Source organism: Agrilus planipennis, unplaced genomic scaffold, assembly GCF_000699045.2.
Source record: "Agrilus planipennis isolate EAB-ADULT unplaced genomic scaffold, Apla_2.0 scaffold224, whole genome shotgun sequence".
Lineage (NCBI taxonomy): Eukaryota > Metazoa > Arthropoda > Insecta > Coleoptera > Buprestidae > Agrilus > Agrilus planipennis.
The window spans coordinates 506,826-526,824 of record NW_020439296.1 but is presented as its reverse complement, the minus strand read 5'-3'; the positions used below and the strand labels follow the sequence as shown (position 1 = coordinate 526,824).

General features: G+C 32.3%; 2 protein-coding genes and 1 long non-coding RNA gene across 5 annotated transcripts in view; 1 reads left to right on the top strand and 2 right to left on the bottom strand.

Annotated features, from left to right (window-relative positions):
• Positions 1–19,455, top strand: part of LOC108739563 — a 22,480-nt gene extending 3,025 nt beyond the window's left edge. The window contains exons 2-5 of one of the 2 annotated variants that reach the window (XR_003231902.1): positions 4,436–4,528; positions 18,616–18,842; positions 19,096–19,347; positions 19,416–19,455. This is a non-coding gene — a long non-coding RNA (uncharacterized LOC108739563). Of the gene's footprint in view, positions 1–4,408; positions 4,529–18,615; positions 18,843–19,095; positions 19,348–19,415 lie in introns of those variants that run through there. The other variant, XR_001938186.2, reaches the window with a different exon arrangement.
• LOC108739537 (tetratricopeptide repeat protein 39C) lies at positions 214–12,102 on the bottom strand. Of its 2 annotated transcripts, none has more exons than XM_025978308.1 (7): positions 10,642–12,102; positions 9,341–9,683; positions 7,411–7,996; positions 6,041–6,250; positions 2,256–2,424; positions 1,513–1,963; positions 214–467 (listed from the first exon to the last, which is right to left on the bottom strand). In XM_025978308.1, the coding sequence occupies exons 1-7, from the start codon at positions 10,882–10,884 to the stop codon at positions 217–219; spliced, it is 2,253 nt and encodes a 750-aa protein (XP_025834093.1). In that variant the 5' UTR covers positions 10,885–12,102; the 3' UTR covers positions 214–216. The 2 variants fall into 2 exon arrangements, with proteins under 2 accessions (XP_025834093.1, XP_025834094.1); XM_025978309.1 differs by having other exon boundaries at positions 7,867–7,996; positions 10,642–12,095.
• Positions 12,169–15,140, bottom strand: LOC108739562 (soluble calcium-activated nucleotidase 1). The gene is made up of 5 exons (XM_018473528.2): positions 14,677–15,140; positions 14,317–14,617; positions 14,058–14,205; positions 13,058–13,291; positions 12,169–12,435 (listed from the first exon to the last, which is right to left on the bottom strand). The coding sequence occupies exons 1-5, from the start codon at positions 14,993–14,995 to the stop codon at positions 12,232–12,234; spliced, it is 1,206 nt and encodes a 401-aa protein (XP_018329030.1). The 5' UTR covers positions 14,996–15,140; the 3' UTR covers positions 12,169–12,231.
• Positions 19,456–19,999: the final 544 nt, after the last annotated feature.

Genomic DNA, 19,999 nt, shown 5'->3' with positions numbered 1-19,999 from the left:
CAAGCGTTAAAACATGTAATATTGTATAGAAAATAATGTAAACCAACCAAAGTCAAGCAATTTCGACGTTTTAAGGAATTTGTCGTTAAATCGAGTGACGTTATAAAGAGTTTACACTGTATTAAGATTTATATAGAAAGAGAGTACAAATAAGATGACTCAACCATTTAAAATATTCGATTTAGTTTTTCAGACATAACAATTAGTAATTCATTTTTATGATAGAGAATGTAGGTTGATTACCTCTGTTTTTTTTACTAATAGAATACCAAGTTCGTAATTCAAGAAAGCTGAAATATGCGCGTCATCCGCAGTGTTAGGAAAATCCTTTCTTTCATTCAGTCCTTCTCGAAATTTTCCTACTGCTTCTTCCTCATTACATTTAATTGTGTAGCAAAATCCAGACACAAGTTTATCAAGACCAACCATGGACTTATTAACTGGATCATCGTCAAGCAGCTCACAATCTAAATAAATAAAGGAAAATAATTTTTTTCTTACTTCACTAGTGATGTAAGTAAATGAAGAAAAAGAAAAGGTTAGAAGCGTTCGAAATGTGGTGTTATAGGCGAATGATGAGGATACCGTGGATAGAGAAAGTTAGAAATGAAGAGGTATTGGAATGAATAGGAGAACAGAGGAAGTCGAAAAGAAATAGGCGAGATAGGTTAGTGGGCAGCTTCTCAGGCATGAAGGTCTAGTCAGAGACATATTAAAGGCAGAAACAGAAGTTAGGATGGGTAGAGGTAGACCTAGGTTAGATTACTGTTCGCAAATAGTTAAGGATGTCGGTTGTTCGAGTTTTAGGGAAATGCGAAGCTTAGCTCAGGATAGGAAAGAGTGGAGGTACGTGTTCAACCAGTCTTATGATGATGATGATTAAATGGGAGTTACATAGCCTTTATTATACAGGGTGTAAGTACCTAAAACCAATGTCAAACCTAATTCCGATCTTTTTAAATTTATTACGTTCACCATGACATCTTCAATTCTGAATTTGGTTACTGTACTGGATAATGAATAATTCTATTTTTATTCATCACACGAAATATGATGTATTCTTTTTCTTATATAATTGTAAATAACAATTCTGGATTTTTTTTGACGCGATTTATATACAAATGATGCATTTTCTTGTACCTATCCAAATTATGAATTAACAGGAGAAGAAATTTGAAACCCATGAAATCGATCGAAAAGACTCCAAATGGAAATCAAGGAACTTAATTTCTATAAAAGCCTATTTGTGTGGCGACGAAGAGAAATTGTTTGTGTCAGTACATATTATAAATTATGAGTAGTGTACGGAAGCTCTAGCCGCTTTTTTTTGTTGTAATTTGCAAAATTGTTTTTGCTATTTCCAATGGAACTGGATAATTTTTAGAATTGTTTGGGTCAACAAATACTAAAAAATTAATAGTAAATAGAGCATTCGTGCACCGTTACGAAGAGTGTGAACATTAAGTCATGATAGAAAATAATCCTTGTTCAGGGTTAACATTTATAACCTACCCTTAATAATTTGTTCCAAAACTTCGGCAGTACAATTAGGTAAACTATTCCATAAATACAAAAGTTCGTAAACCAAGGACTTCCAATATACAGAGGTTTTGTAACCAATGTCAGTTAGCCTCTTGGGCATTTTCTTGAACCTACGAATTAGTAGCGTTTCCATCTGGTTTTCGCTGGGTGGATTTTCAAAAATTGAACGGAAATGTAACAGATCCGATTCTGTAATAGTGGTTCCGCTTGCTCCATTATTGATTGTTTCGAGATAAAGGTAAAATAACATCGCCCAACGACTTTTTAAGTGTAAAAAATGAAAAATGCTCTGGGCCTCGGCAAATTCCAGACCAGTCATGTGAGTCCATGCTAGTTCGTGAAACGCCAACATACGAATCTCTTCTTGGGCAGCGTTTTGAGTGCAACGACAAAACGTTTGTACAGCCGCCTGCGTTTCTGACTGTGTAAATAAAAGAATAGGATTAAATGCACCCTAATATAGACTAAAACATTTTAAAAACAAATTAATAAGCAGAAAGAAATTAAAAACTTTTGAAAGACAGAATGCTCTTTGAGAAAATAGCCTTCCACTTTAAAATAAACATGATTCCCTTGGAAATATAATTTTTTTTTTCACTTTGGAATGTACCTTTATGAGTCATGTTTTTTATTTTTTTTAATAATTGATTCGGTTCTAATTATTAAAAAATGACTTAATTTAAAAGCTGTTATTCTAAATATTCTGACAGTACCTTTAATATCTGAATTTTCCCTTTGTAATAAAGAAAAACTGCAGACTCTCCAAATTCGTTCTCCGATTCTGCTATTAGCTGTGATGCGGTTTGTGTACCAGTTTTCGAATCGTCCACGTTCAGAGCAAAATAAGGCTTAACAATTGTAAAATACCACAATAGGGCCAACCTTAAAAAAAAAATTGGAATTAGGTAATTGACGATTTAAATAGGATTATTTGAAAAATATTAGGGATCATGAATCATGGATCATGGTTACGACAGCCACCATCTTGTCAGTTAGGCACTTTTTTAATCATTATATATATGTAATGACAAGCGTTAAAACATTCTTTAAAGAAAAAATACGAAGTCTGTTTAAATGTAATGACCCAATATATATTACAATTTTTAAATATTATTTAATGAAAGAATACGAAGCCTGTTCAAAAAGTGTCGCTTTGTCCGCTTCAAGGTAATCCCCACCAGATATTATACACTTGTGCCAACGTTTCATCCAATCCTGAAGCACTTCAAAAAATCGTTTCGGGAACAAGACAAAGTTACAGGGAGGCAGATCTGGGGAATACGGTGGCTGCGGCATTACTAGTGTGTTGTTTTTAGCCAAAACTTCGTGCTCAAGCAACAATGTGTGAGCAAGGGCGTTATCATGGTGCAAAAGCCAACTTTGTTCATCCACAAATCCGGGCGTTTCTGGCGGATTGCTTCACCCAAATTGTGCATAACTTGCAGGTAATATTCCTTATTGACCGTTTTACCCTGTGACAAGAACTCATGGTGCACCACGCCCCTGCAATTGAAGAAAACTGTAAGCAAAACCTTCACATTCGAGCTAACTTGGCGCGCTTTTTCCGGTCTTGGCTCGTGCGGCAGTTTGTATTGGAATATTGAAATAATTGAGCTTTGATTTCCACGTCATTACCATAAACCCACGATTAGTCACCAGTTACGACCCTTTGAAACAAATTTGGGACGTCGCGGAGTCCAACAGCTCCTTAGCAATGTTAATGCGATGCTATTTTTGGTCGAAATTGAGCAATTTTGGTACGAATTTCGCGGCGACCCGTCTGATGCCCAAATCAATGGCAGGAATCAATCGATATGTTTAGATCCTCAACAACTTCTCTAATTCGACGATTGGCCAACACTATTTTCTTTACTTCATCAATATTTTCGTCTGTTGTTGACGTGATCGGGCGTCCAGCACTCTTTTCGTCGTTCACATCTTCTCGACCCTCTGTACCATCGATAAACGTTGCTTCGGTTGCTGCCATAGTGCGCACTTAATTTTGTTTTTTTTACACAAAGTTTTTTACAGATTCTTTGATCCATTTTTTGGAATAGGCAAAAATCGAAAAAGAGCCAAACCAACATAAAGCCACAAAAATATGCGTCACCCACGGAAATTCAAAATTCTCGATATTTTTTGAACAGACCTCGTATATACGCCTGTCCTCAAAGTCATTATTTTCCTACTATAGTCGACCAGCTTGTAATCAGATCAAAAAATTATTTGTCTTTTTTCTGTTCAAAATATTTCTGTTTATTATCTTATAAGAACTAAGAGTATTAAAATGCCTATTAATATTTAAATATCTCTCAAAACCATAAAATATATAATTTTTTAGATACACATTGAAAAATTTCCGAATATGAATATTGTAAGCTGTAAATTGGATAGTACCCAAACTTTTTATAAGAATGATGTAGTCAAAACTGAAATTTAAAAGGTAGAAATATTTTTTTATATATACACATTTTGTATTTTCAAAATTCTTGAGCGCTCTTCAAAACAACTCGAGTAGTTCATATTATTATTGAAGAAGCTTAGTAATACATCAAGAAAAAACGAATTGGAAAAAATATTCTGGAAAAATAAGTCATCCTAATGAGTTATGATAATATTGACCAATACAGTATCAATTATTGTCACATACAGTAGACACTTTGATAGTGTAAACATCGCATAACTGAAACCCCACAAGTCTATAAATTTGAGCAATACATTTGCATGTCCTTATTTTTGAAAAGTACCTATTGAGTTTTTTCTGTAATATAAATTGGATGCAAAAGGGATAACTTTTTAAGAATCCAACTAAATTAGAGAAAGGTTAATGAAACTACAGACACTATTGCATCCCTTCCGGTAGAGTAATTATCATTTTCCTATTATTTTACAGGTTCAAATTGTGAAAATACAAACCATCATCATCGGACAATTAGAAAAACTACAAGGAGCAACCAAAATCAAAACGAATCGTCACAAATACCATGTAAGTGATTTTATTGATTCACTCGTATTACAGCTGTACTTTTTCATAGTAATTTAATTACTAAAGGAGATGGGAATAAGGCGCTATTCTATTCTTTAATTAAAGGATTTAACATCACATAAGTCAATAAACGTAGGAGCATTTAAAAATTAGAAACATATTCGTTGAGTGTTGCTGTTAGGACTGAACGTCAATGGTATTTGATCATTTACTAGTGTTGGGGTTTTGTGTCTTCTTAGGAAAAAAGGAAACTTTTATATTATTATCTGGAAAACTAATTCACATTAAAACATAAATTGTAATATTCGAAATTTGGAACGTATAGATACAAAAGGTCTTGTCAGAGACATATTAGAGGCAGAAGTAGGAGTTAAGAGGGAGTAGAGGTTGACCTTAATTAGAATACTGTTCGCAAATAGTAAGGGTTGTTCTAGTGGGGTAATACGAAGATTAACTCAGGATAGGAAGGAGTGGAGGTGCTTGTCCAACCACAGTCTTAAGACTGACGACCTTCTGATGATGATGATAATAATTAAATGGGAGTTTCATACAGGGTGTAAGTGCCTAAAACCAATGTCAAATCTGATTCCGTTGATGGGCTTATCACCTACCAGAATATTTATGATTTTCAAGTTACNTTCTCTTCTGATTCGATCCCTACTTTAGTTAAAATACTTCTAGCTCCACCCTTTTAATCTTCGTTAAAATTTATTTTCAAGACTACTAACACTTCCGATCTATTATTCAACTGTTCTACTTCATCCTTCAGCGATCGTTAATTAAATTTGTTAAGTTTTAATTGTGTTTTATTCAGTAATTTTACTTTTGCAAAGTGTGTTTAATTCCACCAAAAAACCTAAAGATACAAAAGGTCTTGTCAGAGACATATTAGAGGCAGAAGTAGGGGTTAAGAGGAAGTAGAGGTTGACCTTAATTAGATTACTGTTCGCAAATAGTAAGGGTTGTTCTAGTGGGGAAATACGAAGATTAACTCAGGATAGGAAGGAGTGGAGGTGCGTGTCCAACCACAGTCTTAAGACTGACGACCTTCTGATGATGATGATAATAATTAAATGGGAGTTTCATACAGTGTGTAAGTGCCTAAAACCAATGTCAAATCTGATTCCGTTGATGGGCTTATCACCTACCAGAATATTTATGATTTTCAAGTTACTAACAGTGTATCGCCATCTACTGATAATTCATGTTTACTATAATAGGTATTTCATATGTTTGACAAGGGTGTCTATTGCCAAAAGAGTACGACCCAGTTTTAGAAATGATTTTTTATCATTTATTTATAGCCGTGCCGTGGAAAACAGTGACCATAGGTAATGATTTGCCAGACATCATTTTTACTTATACGTCAAAATAAAAAATATTCTGGTTGGTAATGGACCAACTCCTTCTGCAACGTGGTGGTCGACTTTAATTTTTTAGACATCCTGTAATATATGGTAGGGCAGTGCAATTCAAAAAAGGTAAACACTGTGAAAAGGGTAACGTACTTACGTAGCCAACGGCGACCTCATGTCCTCACCCAAACGCGAAAACATAAGGATTTCCAAACCCTTTTTCCTGTCGCCGGTAATTCCAAAAATACTAGTAACTCTCTGAACTGAGGGTGGTAACAATGATGTGGCCAAATGAAAAAAACCATATCCAAAAGACACCGCACACAATAAACGATATATCGTTTTAAGTTCGACCACTTCGTTATGACTATTGGAAAAAAATAGAGTACCAATAATTCTAGTCCGAATACTTATATAAAATTATAGTTAAAAAGTAGCTTTTTACCAATTTCTACCTAATAACTCAAGAATCAGCATTTGATGAAGTCACAAATTGGCGAAACAATTGTTATGTATTTTGCAGGGTTCATAGACTAGTTGTCTACTGAGCAATTTCAAAGTAAAAATGAAATCTGTTGACTTCAAACAACACTAACTTTTCAACTCATACTGGAATTAATTTTTGAAGTGAAACTTCTTTACGCACGGTAGGGTAAGTTCGTTTCATGCGAGTCGCTATGTAACGAAATCATGCAACGCATTTCCCCCGCTGTCTGTCCCTATGTATGCTTAGATCTTTAAAACTACGCAACGGATTTTAATGCGGTTTTTTTTAATAGATAGAGTAATTCAAGAGGAAGGTTTATATGTATAATACATGCATAATATAGTAGAGAAACACTGATAATTTTAGAGGTTTGTAATGTGATGTCGTAAATAAACACATTTTTTTGCGCTTACATTGCAAACGCTGGCTGAACCCTACGAGATAGATCAAAATAATATACTACAGTATTGTACACCTTAAAAAGGTCTACAAAAAAGTCCGGGATGGTATATGTCTATCTCTTAGGGATAACCCACAATAACCATTTTTTATCCTTTACTTTTTACGAGAAATAATGGCTTATTTACGAAGCGATTTTAAGCAATACAGCATTAATCCTTATCCAATTAAGTACTTTTAAATACATTGTGCATTTAATATAGATCAATATGGCCCTTTACAGCATGTAATTTGAATGAATATTTTCGAAGATATTACAGATTTAAAATGCAGGGACATAGCGGTTGCGGCGGTACCGGCCGGTTTGTACTGTCTTATGACAAAAAAGCTGTGATTGTTGTACATAAAGACATTTTATAGTATATTTACTATCAGCATTGCACCCGTGCGAAGCATAGTGTACAAATAATACCATTAAACCAATTCCTTAACCCCTATCCCGGTATGTTTGTGTGTTTGAAGAAGTTTCACTTCAGTAGCGTGTTGTATAATTACACGTTGTATTTTTTAAATCTAGTCTAGTATCGTGTGTGATCTGTCTTAAAAAGAAAATAGGAAAAAATGGAATATTTTTCACTTACTTATCACTGGAAGATTCCATTCCAAATGCAGAAGTAATGTAGGACAAATTGGATGCAAATATAGACAAGGGTGAAAACAGTTTACTAGAAAAGAATCCCGATTGCGATTGCGATATATTTCCGTTAATTGTAACCGATCGTTTCATGAACTTTTTATGCGATTTTGATTTTTTCAAGCCGTTAATTTTACTTTTTAAAAACGATCGCTTTTTATCATTAGATTTTTCAGTTTCGTCTAGGGTATCGCCATCTAAATTTTTATCACTAGAATTACTATCAAAACTAACGCTTTCAATACTACTACAAACGTTATCTATATCGGTATTTTCGGTGTAAGGACACTTATTGTTTGTCACATTCGGGACGTTATAATTTCGAGAAGCGAAAGTGTCTGATAAGGAATGCGACATTTTTTCATTTATTAAGGGTATTAAAGGAGGAGGGGTTGGACAGTACCCGGATGGAAAAGGGGGCAGTTGGGAAGGCAATGTCACTTCATCTCTAGTGCATATTATTGAAGACAGCGTCCTTCTTATCGACTCCACTGATGATATTTTGATGTCCTTTTTAACGTCCGCTTGAGATCCTAGAATCAACAAATAAAATTGTGTGTGTACTTATACGTTATGTATGTATACGAGTTTCCAAAAATAATTTCTTTTAGTGCCCCTATACACCCCCCTCCCCGGAACACTTTTTTCCAAATTTCAAGTTTTTATCTTCAGTGGTTTAGGCTCTGCATTGTCAGTCAATCAGCTACGGTATTGTTTTACGTATCTACTTATATAAGATTAGTATGACCCGTCCAAATTTGGATTATAATCGATGGTGCATAGCACTTATACTTTAACCATGGCACCCCTCCATACCGTAACCTAATAATTCTGTCGGAGGGACTACAGGTACATCGTACCTATTGCCGGATATTAATATTTAAACACGTAAAGAGACTACCGAGCTGCATGGCTTAGAGGTTTAGACCATTGCTTCGCATTTAGGAGGACGCCGGTTCGATTCCGGGTCCGTCTGCCTTGGTCCAAGTTTTTCTGTGGTTTCTTTGAATCACCTAACAGCAATGTTCCACACATAATATTTCATTCTCTTCTGTCTTAATTTCGTCCGTCTCATCTTTCTCACCCGAACCACCACCCACCCATTCCCACGATTCCTGAAAGGAGGCTGAAGGAGGTCTTCAGCCCTACCTTCCGGAGTAGTCCGGAGGGACTGACTGTCCACCAACTTTACTTGCTGATGGGGATGAAACACCCAAATGTTTTTTTTTTTTTTTAGTAAAGAGGCTGATGATTTTTAATTATAAATTTAGACCTGGTCATTAAACAACTTCCTGAATACCTTAAGGCGAAGTTCCGTCCATTAATTAAACGTTTCAACATCACATGAATCAATAAATGTAGGAGTATTTAAAAATTAAAAGCATATTCGTTGAGTGTTGCTGTTAGAACGGAACGTCAATGATATTTGATCATGTACTAGTCTAGGAGTTCTGTGCTATCTTGGGAAAAAGGGAACATTTATAAAATTACCTCGAAAATTTTTTTTAGTTAAAATATAAATTGTAGCGTAATAATCAAAAATATTAATCTATATTACTATCCAAAAATAAGAAATGGGCGAGATGGGTTGATAGGACTCCTCAGGCATGAAGGGTAGGTAGAGTCATATTAGAAGAAGAAGCAGGAGTTAAGAGGAGTAGAGATAGACCTAAATTAGATTACTATTCACAAATAGTTAAGGATGTGGGATGTTCTAGTTTTAGGGAAATGCGAAGATTAGGTCAGGATAGGAAAGTGTGTAGTAGTATATTAATTATCGTAAATAAATTTCTCTTTATTTAAAGTTTGATTTATCACAATAGTCTTCCTATATTTTTTTATTGTAACAGAAAATAGTGACATTACTAATTACATACCCAGTAAATCGGCAACGGCCTTCTTATAAAGCTTCGCAATATTTTCATAAGTGCTACTATAGGTTTTCCAAGATCTCCTCATCAGCCATCCTCCCTTAAAGAGTCCTGTAAAGTCCTGTTGTAAGAACATCAACGAAGCCACACACGCTAAACAATCGGCGAGAATGATTTGACTTTCGAGTATTTTTGCAAAGGTGGGAAAATCACTGCCTCCCAGGTGACTCCCGGTAGTCGTTTTCTTGGCATTTTCATTTGTATTCAAAGCATTGCATCTACGCTCTGTCTCCCTCAATGTTTCGAACGCAACAGTGACTTTTTGTTCCTCAAACGTTGTTACTGCATCCTAGAAATCAATGCAAACTTCAGCTTAAAAGCTCTATCTAAGTCAACTACTGGAAATGTCAAAAATTTCATGGTCATGAACAAATGTTGTCCTTTAATTATAACTTAAAATGTGGAAAAGGAAATACTGGTAGGTAGGTTTCACAAAATTGACATTTATTTTAACTAATTCGTTTTGGTTTTCACACCATTTTGAAAGGAGTATAAATTAATGCTAAATTCATCGGTCTGCAATTGATGTATAAATACTAAACTTAGTTGTTTATAGGGTGGATTTTAAAATACATCACTATCAACCATAACTTAGATCTAAAGAAATTCAAATTGTTACATAAGGTAAGAAGATGAACAACTTAGAAATCCTAGAAATATCAAGAGCGATAAATGAGAATTGAATTAAAATTCACTCTACAGGCAAGTAATTTTAGTATTTAAGCATTAAATGAATAAATGACAATTTTGTAAAACCTAACAAGTGTTTTCTTTTTCACATTTTCAGTTATATTCGAAATACATATCACCAATAACCGCATACTTTTTAATTTTTGTGTAATCACATTAAGAAAAAATTTCTTCGATTTTTACAGTTCTTTTTGGATTTTCTGAAACAATAACTAACCCTAACTAAAATTTAAAATAAAAGGGAAATATTTGTAAAAAAAAATTACCGCATTAATAAAGAGATTTTACTTTTTTGTATAAGTACCTTTTTTATTTGTTTCTGAAAATTTCAAAACTATCAAAATGTAGCAAAATGCGTTCTTACAATTTCCCTATTTTCAAAAATTCTAATTTCAGAAAATTGTTTGAAACTTTTTCTGCCGCTTTTATTAAAAACTTCCCTTAACTGTTACTATTTTGGAAAAGGACGAGTCAATTTTTCGCGAAATAGGATTTTCTAGTATCTAGACGTTCTCCTCAGAAAACCCCCATAAAAATGTTGTATCGTAATAACGTACCAAGAATGTCATAAAAGCATGTCCAGAAAATATAATGAGATTATTAGTGGGATTGCTCAAAAACACTTTTCTCGCTTCGTTGATTTTATTGTTAAGAAGCAAATTCATCCCTTTTCTAACAACTTCCCAATCTGACAAGCCTTCAATCGATGACGATAATTGTGCATGGCTATTCTTCGAATTTAAATTATTCCCATCAAGGACAAGCGCTTTAGAAGTGCACGGATCATTAAAATTGTCCATATTATAAACACATTTTCACTATTTTGTTGCCGCTTTCACTTTTTCCAAATCACGCCGCATATTTAATTATTGTCTGTCTATTTTTTGCTATTTTTTTATTCGTGAGTCCAAGTTTTTAAAGTTTGGTCAAAATTACTGTCTAACATTGAGTGATTTTAGGTAATAAAAATAAGTGCTACTTTACGTGATAATGTATAATTAAACGATGAATCACTTAAAATTTTGAGCAATTTGTCGATGGTCCAACTGAAAGTGAAAAGCAGAGAAAACTGTACTTGACACCACCTGTCAAGAAACAAGGGTAATGTCAATATTGATTTTAACCCTCTGCTGCAATAAAGTTACGCGTTTTTACTAACTTGTTAGTGATAGGGAAAGCGAGGAATAATTGTGCGCAGAATTCCCGGTTGACCAATCCTCGACTTTTTCTTTCAATATTTAGTATTTACTCTTCAATTTTTGTAATAAGTACTAACACAAAAAAGCATGTAATTATACAATAATTTAAGTGCTGAACTATATACAACTTTTATCAATCATTCGTCATAGCCATAATTCTCCCACCCCCACCCCTTACCATGAATCTCAATGGCATCAGCTACCCTCCCACTGCAGATAATAACTGCCATTTGGAAGGTAGACATGTGCAATGTAAATTTATACATTGAATTCAAGATAATCCTGACCTGTACAGTAGTCCTTAAAATTTTGCTTATTTTGATCTGTCTTTTTCTAAGCACTCTGGCACTTGGTCTTTTTTTACTTATAATTAATAACACTTTTGGTACACGAATCAGGTAGACGATACTCATAGTAAAAATAAAACAAAACAAAAAAATATTACACAATTCATTAACACTGTCTCTTCATGAAATGAATAATGGTAAGTAGCTACTAATAGATTATTATAGACAAATATTATTCTAACAGTGAAGGGGAGGAAAAAGTGCAGAATCTTTACCCTTTTCTATACTGTGCCATATTCGCCACATGAAGCTACAATTTTAGCGAAACTGTGATTGTGTAAAAAAATTGTGAATATAATGTCTTACTTTATTTTAACTGTGTATCTTTTCACCAAGTAAAAGTCAATTAAATTTCATCTTTGTTACTTACCATCATATATAAAATATCGTCTCTTACCTGAAAATAATTTGAGGTCTTTTTAGCACTGCAATTTTTAAGAGCACACCATTTAGAAATAATTTTCGTTTACAATGTCTAAATAATGTTGGGATCATTTATATAAAAAAAAAATACCGAATATACATACATTTAACAATAATTTATTTTATTCCTAATGGTAATACCGATCTGTACAAATTTTATTATATGTATAAAATTACATTAAACGAATTCAAGTCCTTCGTATTTTACGTTCGAAATGTACGTGTCATCCAAATAAACGGTACCAGTAATGGTAAACACTGTAATATACGTTGACGTCGACCCGTTTAGCTCTTCTGTTCGAAGAGCAACTATGACCGAGTCATCGGTGTCAGGGATAAATTTGAAGGACGAAAATCCTCTTGTTTTACTCTTAGTAGGTATCTAAAATAATAAATACACATATATTATTGGTAGTTTAAAGTTCAATGGAAACATTAAAAAGTTAAAGAGAGTTTATGAATAGAAAGTTTGAGAGGACCATATTTTAGATGTTAATTTTAATTAATTCAGTACACACTCGATAGTGTGAACAGAAAAAAAACAAAAATTTTTTACATAGACAAGTTCTTCCCCTCTATCAGTCACTGTGAGCTCGAAACTGTTAACACCGTTGCTTCGAGTGATCGAAATTCACTTTTGTAAAAAATTTTTGTTTAATCACATTCTTTGTGTTAAAAATTGTTTTTAAAAAATTAAATTTAAAGGAATTGTTTGTAAATAGGTATGCAACACATCGTACAACATAAGCAGTTGCTAATATTAACTACGTAATACTACTTTGCCCTCACAGCACTCATAATTGCTTTTACATATAACATTTGATCGCATTAACGAATATTATATTAATAGGTAATAAACATCCATAATTAACAAAATAAACATACATGCAAATATAAAGCAATAATGAAATATTTTTTTGCCAAAAAAAACAGTTTTGTGTATTTCTGTACAGGTTTTCATTTTTATATAATTAAAAATGTAAAATATGCAACCCAAAACGCACCTGTGTAGCTTCAGTACGATAAAAATTCGAATCGGCAGAGATTAGCCAAGAGCAACCCCTGTACTCATCCAACGTTTCGTTATAGGGATCTTTACTACATCTTCGAGGCAAAAAGAACCATTTTTCATGAATTTCAGACCAAACACCGCTTTCGTGTATCATATAACCCGGCCAGTGGATGCCAAGAATTTCTCGCAGTCGTTCGTAGTTATCAACCCATTTTAAACTTTGTACCTTAAAAAGTAAATGAAATAAGTACCAAATTTTAAACTGACTTAGAACACTAACAACAGCATTAAATATAAATTAAGTAAAATGTAACTCAAATACATTTCTACTTTTAAATGAATACAAATCTTTTTAAAAATAAAATACAAGAATATTTCATAAAAATACAAAATCTTTAAAAGTAATTAAAAAAATGTTTAAATAGGTCAATGTTTTTTTAATAATTAAAAATTAACTAATAACTACAGGCAATCAGCAACGAAATATGTAACGTCGTATTAATTACATTTTAAATTTGCCTCGTATTCGGTTACTTATTAACTAATTTTTCCGCACACAAACTTTTTATAATTTCAAATACTTTTAATTTAGAAATCTCATTAACAACTTCCGCAAGTTGCAATATTTTACAAATATAATTCGTTCCAGATCTAGACTTTTCACCGCTATTGCATTATATAATGTTTAGTTGTTACTGATTAGGTAACATTTTCATTTAACGAAATTATTTATAAATCCACAACGGTAAAAAAACATAAACAAAACGTTCAACAAATCACACCATCAGCTTCTACTGTTTTGTCATTAAGTAAAGTTATTTATTTTTAAACAAAAACAGCGAATTATATAATACAAAATACTGATTAGTAAACATTTACCTTAAAACAAATCACAAGACATTGTTCCATAAATAATAAAAATTAATGATTGAACGTAAAAACAGTTATTGCAATGTAGTTCCTTTTTTTTCAAATATAGATTTTATACTTACCAGACCATTAACTGCAATAACTTTGACATATTGAGGATCATTACTTTCAAATTCTCCACTGGGTGTTGTCCATTCTTTCCCCATTGATCCTACATAAAGCAGTTCATTCCTTACAGTTGCCCACTCAGACTTAAAACCTTTTGACTTTCTGTAAATCAAAAAAACAATGCGGCATTTAATATATTAAAATACAATTAATGTTATCAAATTCAAATTTGTTCTAATTGCAATTTACCTAGTTATATTCAATGCCACTTACTTTCCATCTCCATCTAACAAAATCACCCATGGAATTGCATTATTTCCAACAATTTCAAATACCATTCCGGTTCTATCGTCAAATGTAAGTAAACGACCATCAAAAACTGCAAGTTCAGATAATTCCATACCTCTGCCTTTTAATGCGTAACTTGTTGTTAATTTAATAGGATCTCCTGCATCCCAACTAACAACAATTTTATTGGTCAAATGGTCAAAACTTAGGTATCCTTTCTTGTAGTATGAAACCCACATATTTTTCTGATTATTTCTTGAATTAGTGTCCAAGTCAGCAATTATACCTTAAACATTAAAACACATAAAAATAACATTGATAAATTACAAAAAAAAAAACAAATACCTATTCTGTAGATGTACATATTGCCAGATTTTAATACAGGTGTTAGAGGGTAAGTGTGGTTGTATAAATATCTCATTATCCCACAATTGGCGGAATTAGGTTGTTTTGGTAGGCTGTATAAAACTATCAACAAAAGAACACCAGTAACAGCCACAAAACCGACAAAATGTGTTTGTCCACGTAAAGTCCTATTTACTATTCGATATGTTGGTTGTGATTTTAAAGCTTTCCTCCAATCTTTCGTTCCCATTTCAACTTCTTCGGGAGTCATTGATAGCAGCCTTTCAATCCAGGAACAATGAAATTGATGAGATAACATACTTTATCGTACTCGATCATGATTTATAAGAAGTACATAACCCCCAGTTTTGACGTGTAGTGTATAGTTTAAATAATTGTCATCCAAACAGCTGATTTTGATCGATTAATGACAGATGTGACATGTACTGCTCCTAAAAAATGATTCCAACTTGGTTTCTCTTCTTTACCTTGTGTGACGTCAAAAGTGAACATGAACGTATCATCAGGGTTTATTCTTTACGAACCATGACAATAATATGCTCGTAAAGTAACAATATAAAGTTCTTCACATACGCAATAATACATAACCATCATTGCAATGTCTATTTTTATTTTATAAACTAATTTGAAGTATGCTGAATCTGTTTTTTAATATTTAATTTTGTTTTCCATGTGGTATGCCAGACATACGCCAATGCTTTTATCCCGCAATTGACGTCATTTTAATAACACACCATAGAATTTTTAGACTTCATGATTTTACATGTGATAAATACTATACGGCGTGCTAATATTTCCTCATGTTGTTCTCATTGATTTTTTGTTGAGTTTGAAATTGAAAAAATATTTTTGAAATAGATAGCAATCAATAAATATTTCTGACTACTAATGACGAGAATATTTAATAAACCTACCGATTAATTGTAAGGCTTACATAATATAGCTGATTATTTAATTCGGCATTTATTTGTCGAAAATTAATTATTTTTTATAGAATGTGGGCATATTTGCTTTTGGTATTAATTAAGTAAAATTTATGAAATGCAACCTAATCTTCATCAATCTAAATATTTTATGTTTTTACATGTGATTTTGATGGGAGATGACCCCAACTGCGTTTTTATTAATTACTATATCTGACGTCAGAAATCGGCATGAACGTATCAAATGGGGTTTGTTTTTTCGTAACTATTGCGATAATGCAGTGTTGTAAGTGACAATACAATTTCTTCACATACGCAACAATACTTAAACAATATTGCAATATCTGTTTCTACTTTACGAACCAATTTGGAGCACGCTAAATCTGTTTTTTAATATTTGATTTGGTTTACCAAGTGATATGGTATGGATACGCCTATGCTTTTTTCCCTCAATTAACGTGTGATTGTAACTTCTCTACGAAGTTTTATGCTTCTTTGTTTTGCATATGATACAAAGCACATGACGTGCCGATATTTTTCTATATTCCTTAAAGTGCATATAAGATATAGATGATTATTAAATTCGGATTTTATTTGTCAAAAATTTATTATTTGTTATAGTATAGGGCATACTTGCTTTAATAAATATATCCAAAATTATGAGATGTTAATCTAATGAAAAAGATGTACAACCAATACACCATCTATAATTCATCTTTTAAGTCTGTTAGATTTTTACCTAAACATGTTATTTTGATCGTATAAAAAATTACTCCAAATTGGTTCTGTATTTTACCGTAACTGACGTCAAATATAGACATGAACGTATCATAAGGGTCTGTTCTTTGCGAACCATGACAATAATATAGCTCTTAAACTGACAATAAGATTTTTGCACACTAGCAACAATACCTAAGCAACGTTGTAAGGACTATTTGTGTTTTATAAACTCACTTTACATACGCCAAATGTATTTTTTAATATTTAATTTTGTTTTCCATGGGATATGTTTGATGTACGCCTATGGTTTTATCCCATAATTGACGTAATAATTGTAACATACTTTAGGAAGTTTTATACTTCACTATTTTGCTTGTTTTAAAATACCACATGGCGTGCCAATATTTTACTTATCTTTTAATTGCTTTTTTTCGTTCAGTTTGAAATTGAAAGAAATTATTTACAATAAATAAACATAACTCAATACATATTTCAGACTACTCCTAACATACTCCCGAGTAAATTGTAATCTTGTACTTTTGTATTTAGTAATATTAAGGAAGTTAAAAATTGTCTGTATTAAATATTTCTTATCTTTTATCTAACTAAACATTTACTAAATGAAGTATTATAGAAAGCTCTTTTCGTTTGCATCATTAGATGTTTCAAATAAACAGTTTTATAGATTCTAATTTATTAGCAACAGTCTATCTACATTTTTCCTAACTTTTCTACAATTCATCTTTCGAATCATTCATCAAATTTGCACCCAAACAGATGATTTTCTCAAGATAAGTGACTCCAAATTTTATTTTCATTCTTTTACCATTTCTGACGTCAGAAATTGACATGAACGTATCATACAAGTTTGTTTTTTCTCGCCTATTACCATAATACAATCTTCAAAGTGATAAGGAAATTTCTTCACATACGCAACAATACTTAACAACATTACAATGTCTATTTTTTTATTTTATAAACCAATTTTACGTACGCCAAATACATTTTTTAATATTCGATTAGGTTTACCAAGGGATATGTTAGATCTACGTCTATGCTTTTTCCCTCAATTAACGTAATATTGGTAACTAAACAAACGAAATATTTACTTCATTATTTCGCTTGTGATAAAGAGAATTCAAAAAAGTTATTCATGAAATAAACAGAATTCAATACAAATCTTAGACTACTTCTACTAAACTGCCGAATTAAATTGCAATCTCGTACTTCTATAATGATAATAAGCATAATTAAAAATACAAAGTATAAAAGTTACAGTAAAGTACATTTTACTTCCAATTTGACCTTTAACTATGCACATTCACAATTCATATGCATATAGAGTAAGTGGAGTATAAAACAGATTCAATTTAAAGGGGGATTATGTTATTTTCAATATTAATGAAGATCCCATCTTGAGAACGTTTAATAAACTTAAAAATCATTTAAAAGGCCTGCATGATGTAGCCGATTATTTAATTCGGTATTCACTTTTGTGAATTTGTTTTTTTAATAACATAGGGATTATTTGCTTTTAGAAAAATATCCGAAACTATGACGTGTTAATTTAATGAAATTTAAAAATGCAACCGAAGCTCCATCTACATTTCTTCATTTGAATCTTATATTTTTACCTAAATATGTGATTTTGATCGGATAATTAACTCCAAATTTGTTCTGTATTTTACCGTATCTGACGTCAAAGATTGACATGAACGTATCATAAGCGTTTGTTCTGTGCGAACCATAACAATTATATAACTCTTAAACGGACAATAACATTCTTTTACGTACGCAAGAATACCTAAGCAATAGTATAATGTCTATTTTTATTTTATAAACTAATTTCAGGTATGTTGAATCTGTTTTTTAATATTTAATTTTGTTTTCCATGTGAGATGCTAGATCTACGCCTATGCTTTTATCCCGCAATTGACGTAATTTTAATAACACACCATAGAATTTGTTGGACTTCATGATTTTACATGTGATAAATACTACAAGGCGTGCTAACATTTCCTGATATTATTTCTCATTATTTTTTGTTAGGTTTGAAATTGAAAAATTATTTTTGAAAAAACAGTAAATGAGGTCTCGGAGAGTTTAATTTCTTAGACATTTGTTACATTCTTTAGACTACTAGACAACATTTCAGAAATGGCAGAATCAGAACAACAGAATTAATGTGAAACTAACATTTCCATCAGTGCGAATGTTACAGATTTACTTGCTTTGAAAGTGGTAATTAATTACTTTTTCTTGCCCTTTTCTATAGATTATCCAACAAAAGAGAAGGAATTGCAGTTAATTTGGATGCTACTGAAGCATATATTGCTTTGGATGTCTTCACTTTGCAACATTATGGAGTTAATTTTAAACTTTCGAGGAGGAGAACTGGAAATTAGTTTGGAAATGACTGAAACAGCAGTGGGTTTTCTCTTGGATTTGGCTTGCCCATTACACATGGAGACTTTAAAATACTATTTCCTGCGGTTAATTAAGGTGAGAATGCAGAATCATATTAGTTGCTCTCTATGTCTTACTGAATCTTGAATTGTATAAATTGACGTATTATCGTGCATCTATGATTATCCATATTTATGTCATGATTTATGGTCATGGTGTAAAATGACGTTTGTCGCCATTTTATTATGATTTAACAATTTTACTTGCTTTTTGGTGCTTATTTTTAGGTGTGTTTAATTCTTTCCTTACTTAATAGTGTAATTAATATATTTTTTGTCCATGTCTGCAGATCATCGAACAAATGAGTTCAGTTTGGCTATACTGAAACGGCCAATGTCTACATGGGTGTTGTCTTTTCTGGACTTGGTCTTGATTTGCTATTTTCGTCTTCACTTCGCAACCTATGCAGTTAATTTTCAACCGATGAGTGGGAGCAACTGGAGACTTATTTGAACAACAGACTTTCTGCTATGGTATTAAGGATTTGGTTTACTTTTTACATCTACAAACTTTGAGAGGTTGCAGTCTACAGTTAATTAAGGTGAGAAACTTGATAATATTTAATTTTAATTTCTCTTTATTAATCTGTTACCACCGTATCTGTTTCAGATCTACATTGGAGAAGACAAAGATGACCCCGCAGTTGAAATAGTTCTTTATGTTGCATGCTCTATCTAGTAGAATTTCTTAAGTTCATTTTATTCAAGTTAATTTTTTATTTTGCATGTTTTTTTGTAGTTTTTTTGAGTTAATTTTTATTTTGCATGCTTATTTTTGTTCATTTTATTTGTAGTAATTGTTGATTGTAGATGTTTTTTTTTTGTATGTAGTAGTAGTGTAGTAGCAATAAAACTAAAACGTTTAGCAGTTGTAGTATAATCTAATATGCTTACCTCTTTGCTTAGCTTACTGCATATTCTTACTATAAATTGCTTTGCATTTACCCTACGAGTTCTACATGATTCAACGTTTCGTTATCGTGTGTGTTTCTTCTCACCCTTGTGGAATTAGGGAGGGCCTCCCCGAACGACTTCCCTTGGGCTTAGCTATTTAGTTGATCTTAAAAGTGTCTTATACACTTTTCGCGAGTCTACTCTAGCGTTACTTCCTTTCAGACAGGGTACAGTGGGTTATCTGGAATAGGAGCAATAGGCGACTGCCCAGCTTGCCTTGGCGAAATCTGTCCGATCTTC

Bases quoted from the DNA above. Each gene is read 5' to 3' on its own strand.
- LOC108739537 (XM_025978308.1), bottom strand. From the start codon at position 10,884: ATGGACAATTTTAATGATCCGTGCACTTCTAAAGCGCTTGTCCTTGAT. The intron at 7,997-9,340 runs GTATGTAATTAG...TGTTGATTCTAG, and splicing joins GGCCGTTGCCGATTTACTGG to GATCTCAAGCGGACGTTAAA. The intron at 6,251-7,410 runs GTAAGTGAAAAA...TTTTTCCAATAG, and splicing joins ATGGAATCTTCCAGTGATAA to TCATAACGAAGTGGTCGAAC.
- LOC108739562 (XM_018473528.2), bottom strand. From the start codon at position 14,995: ATGTTATCTCATCAATTTCATTGTTCCTGGATTGAAAGGCTGCTATCA. The intron at 14,206-14,316 runs GTAAGTGGCATT...TTTGATTTACAG, and splicing joins TTGTTAGATGGAGATGGAAA to AAAGTCAAAAGGTTTTAAGT. The intron at 12,436-13,057 runs GTGCGTTTTGGG...TTATTATTTTAG, and splicing joins ATCGTACTGAAGCTACACAG to ATACCTACTAAGAGTAAAAC.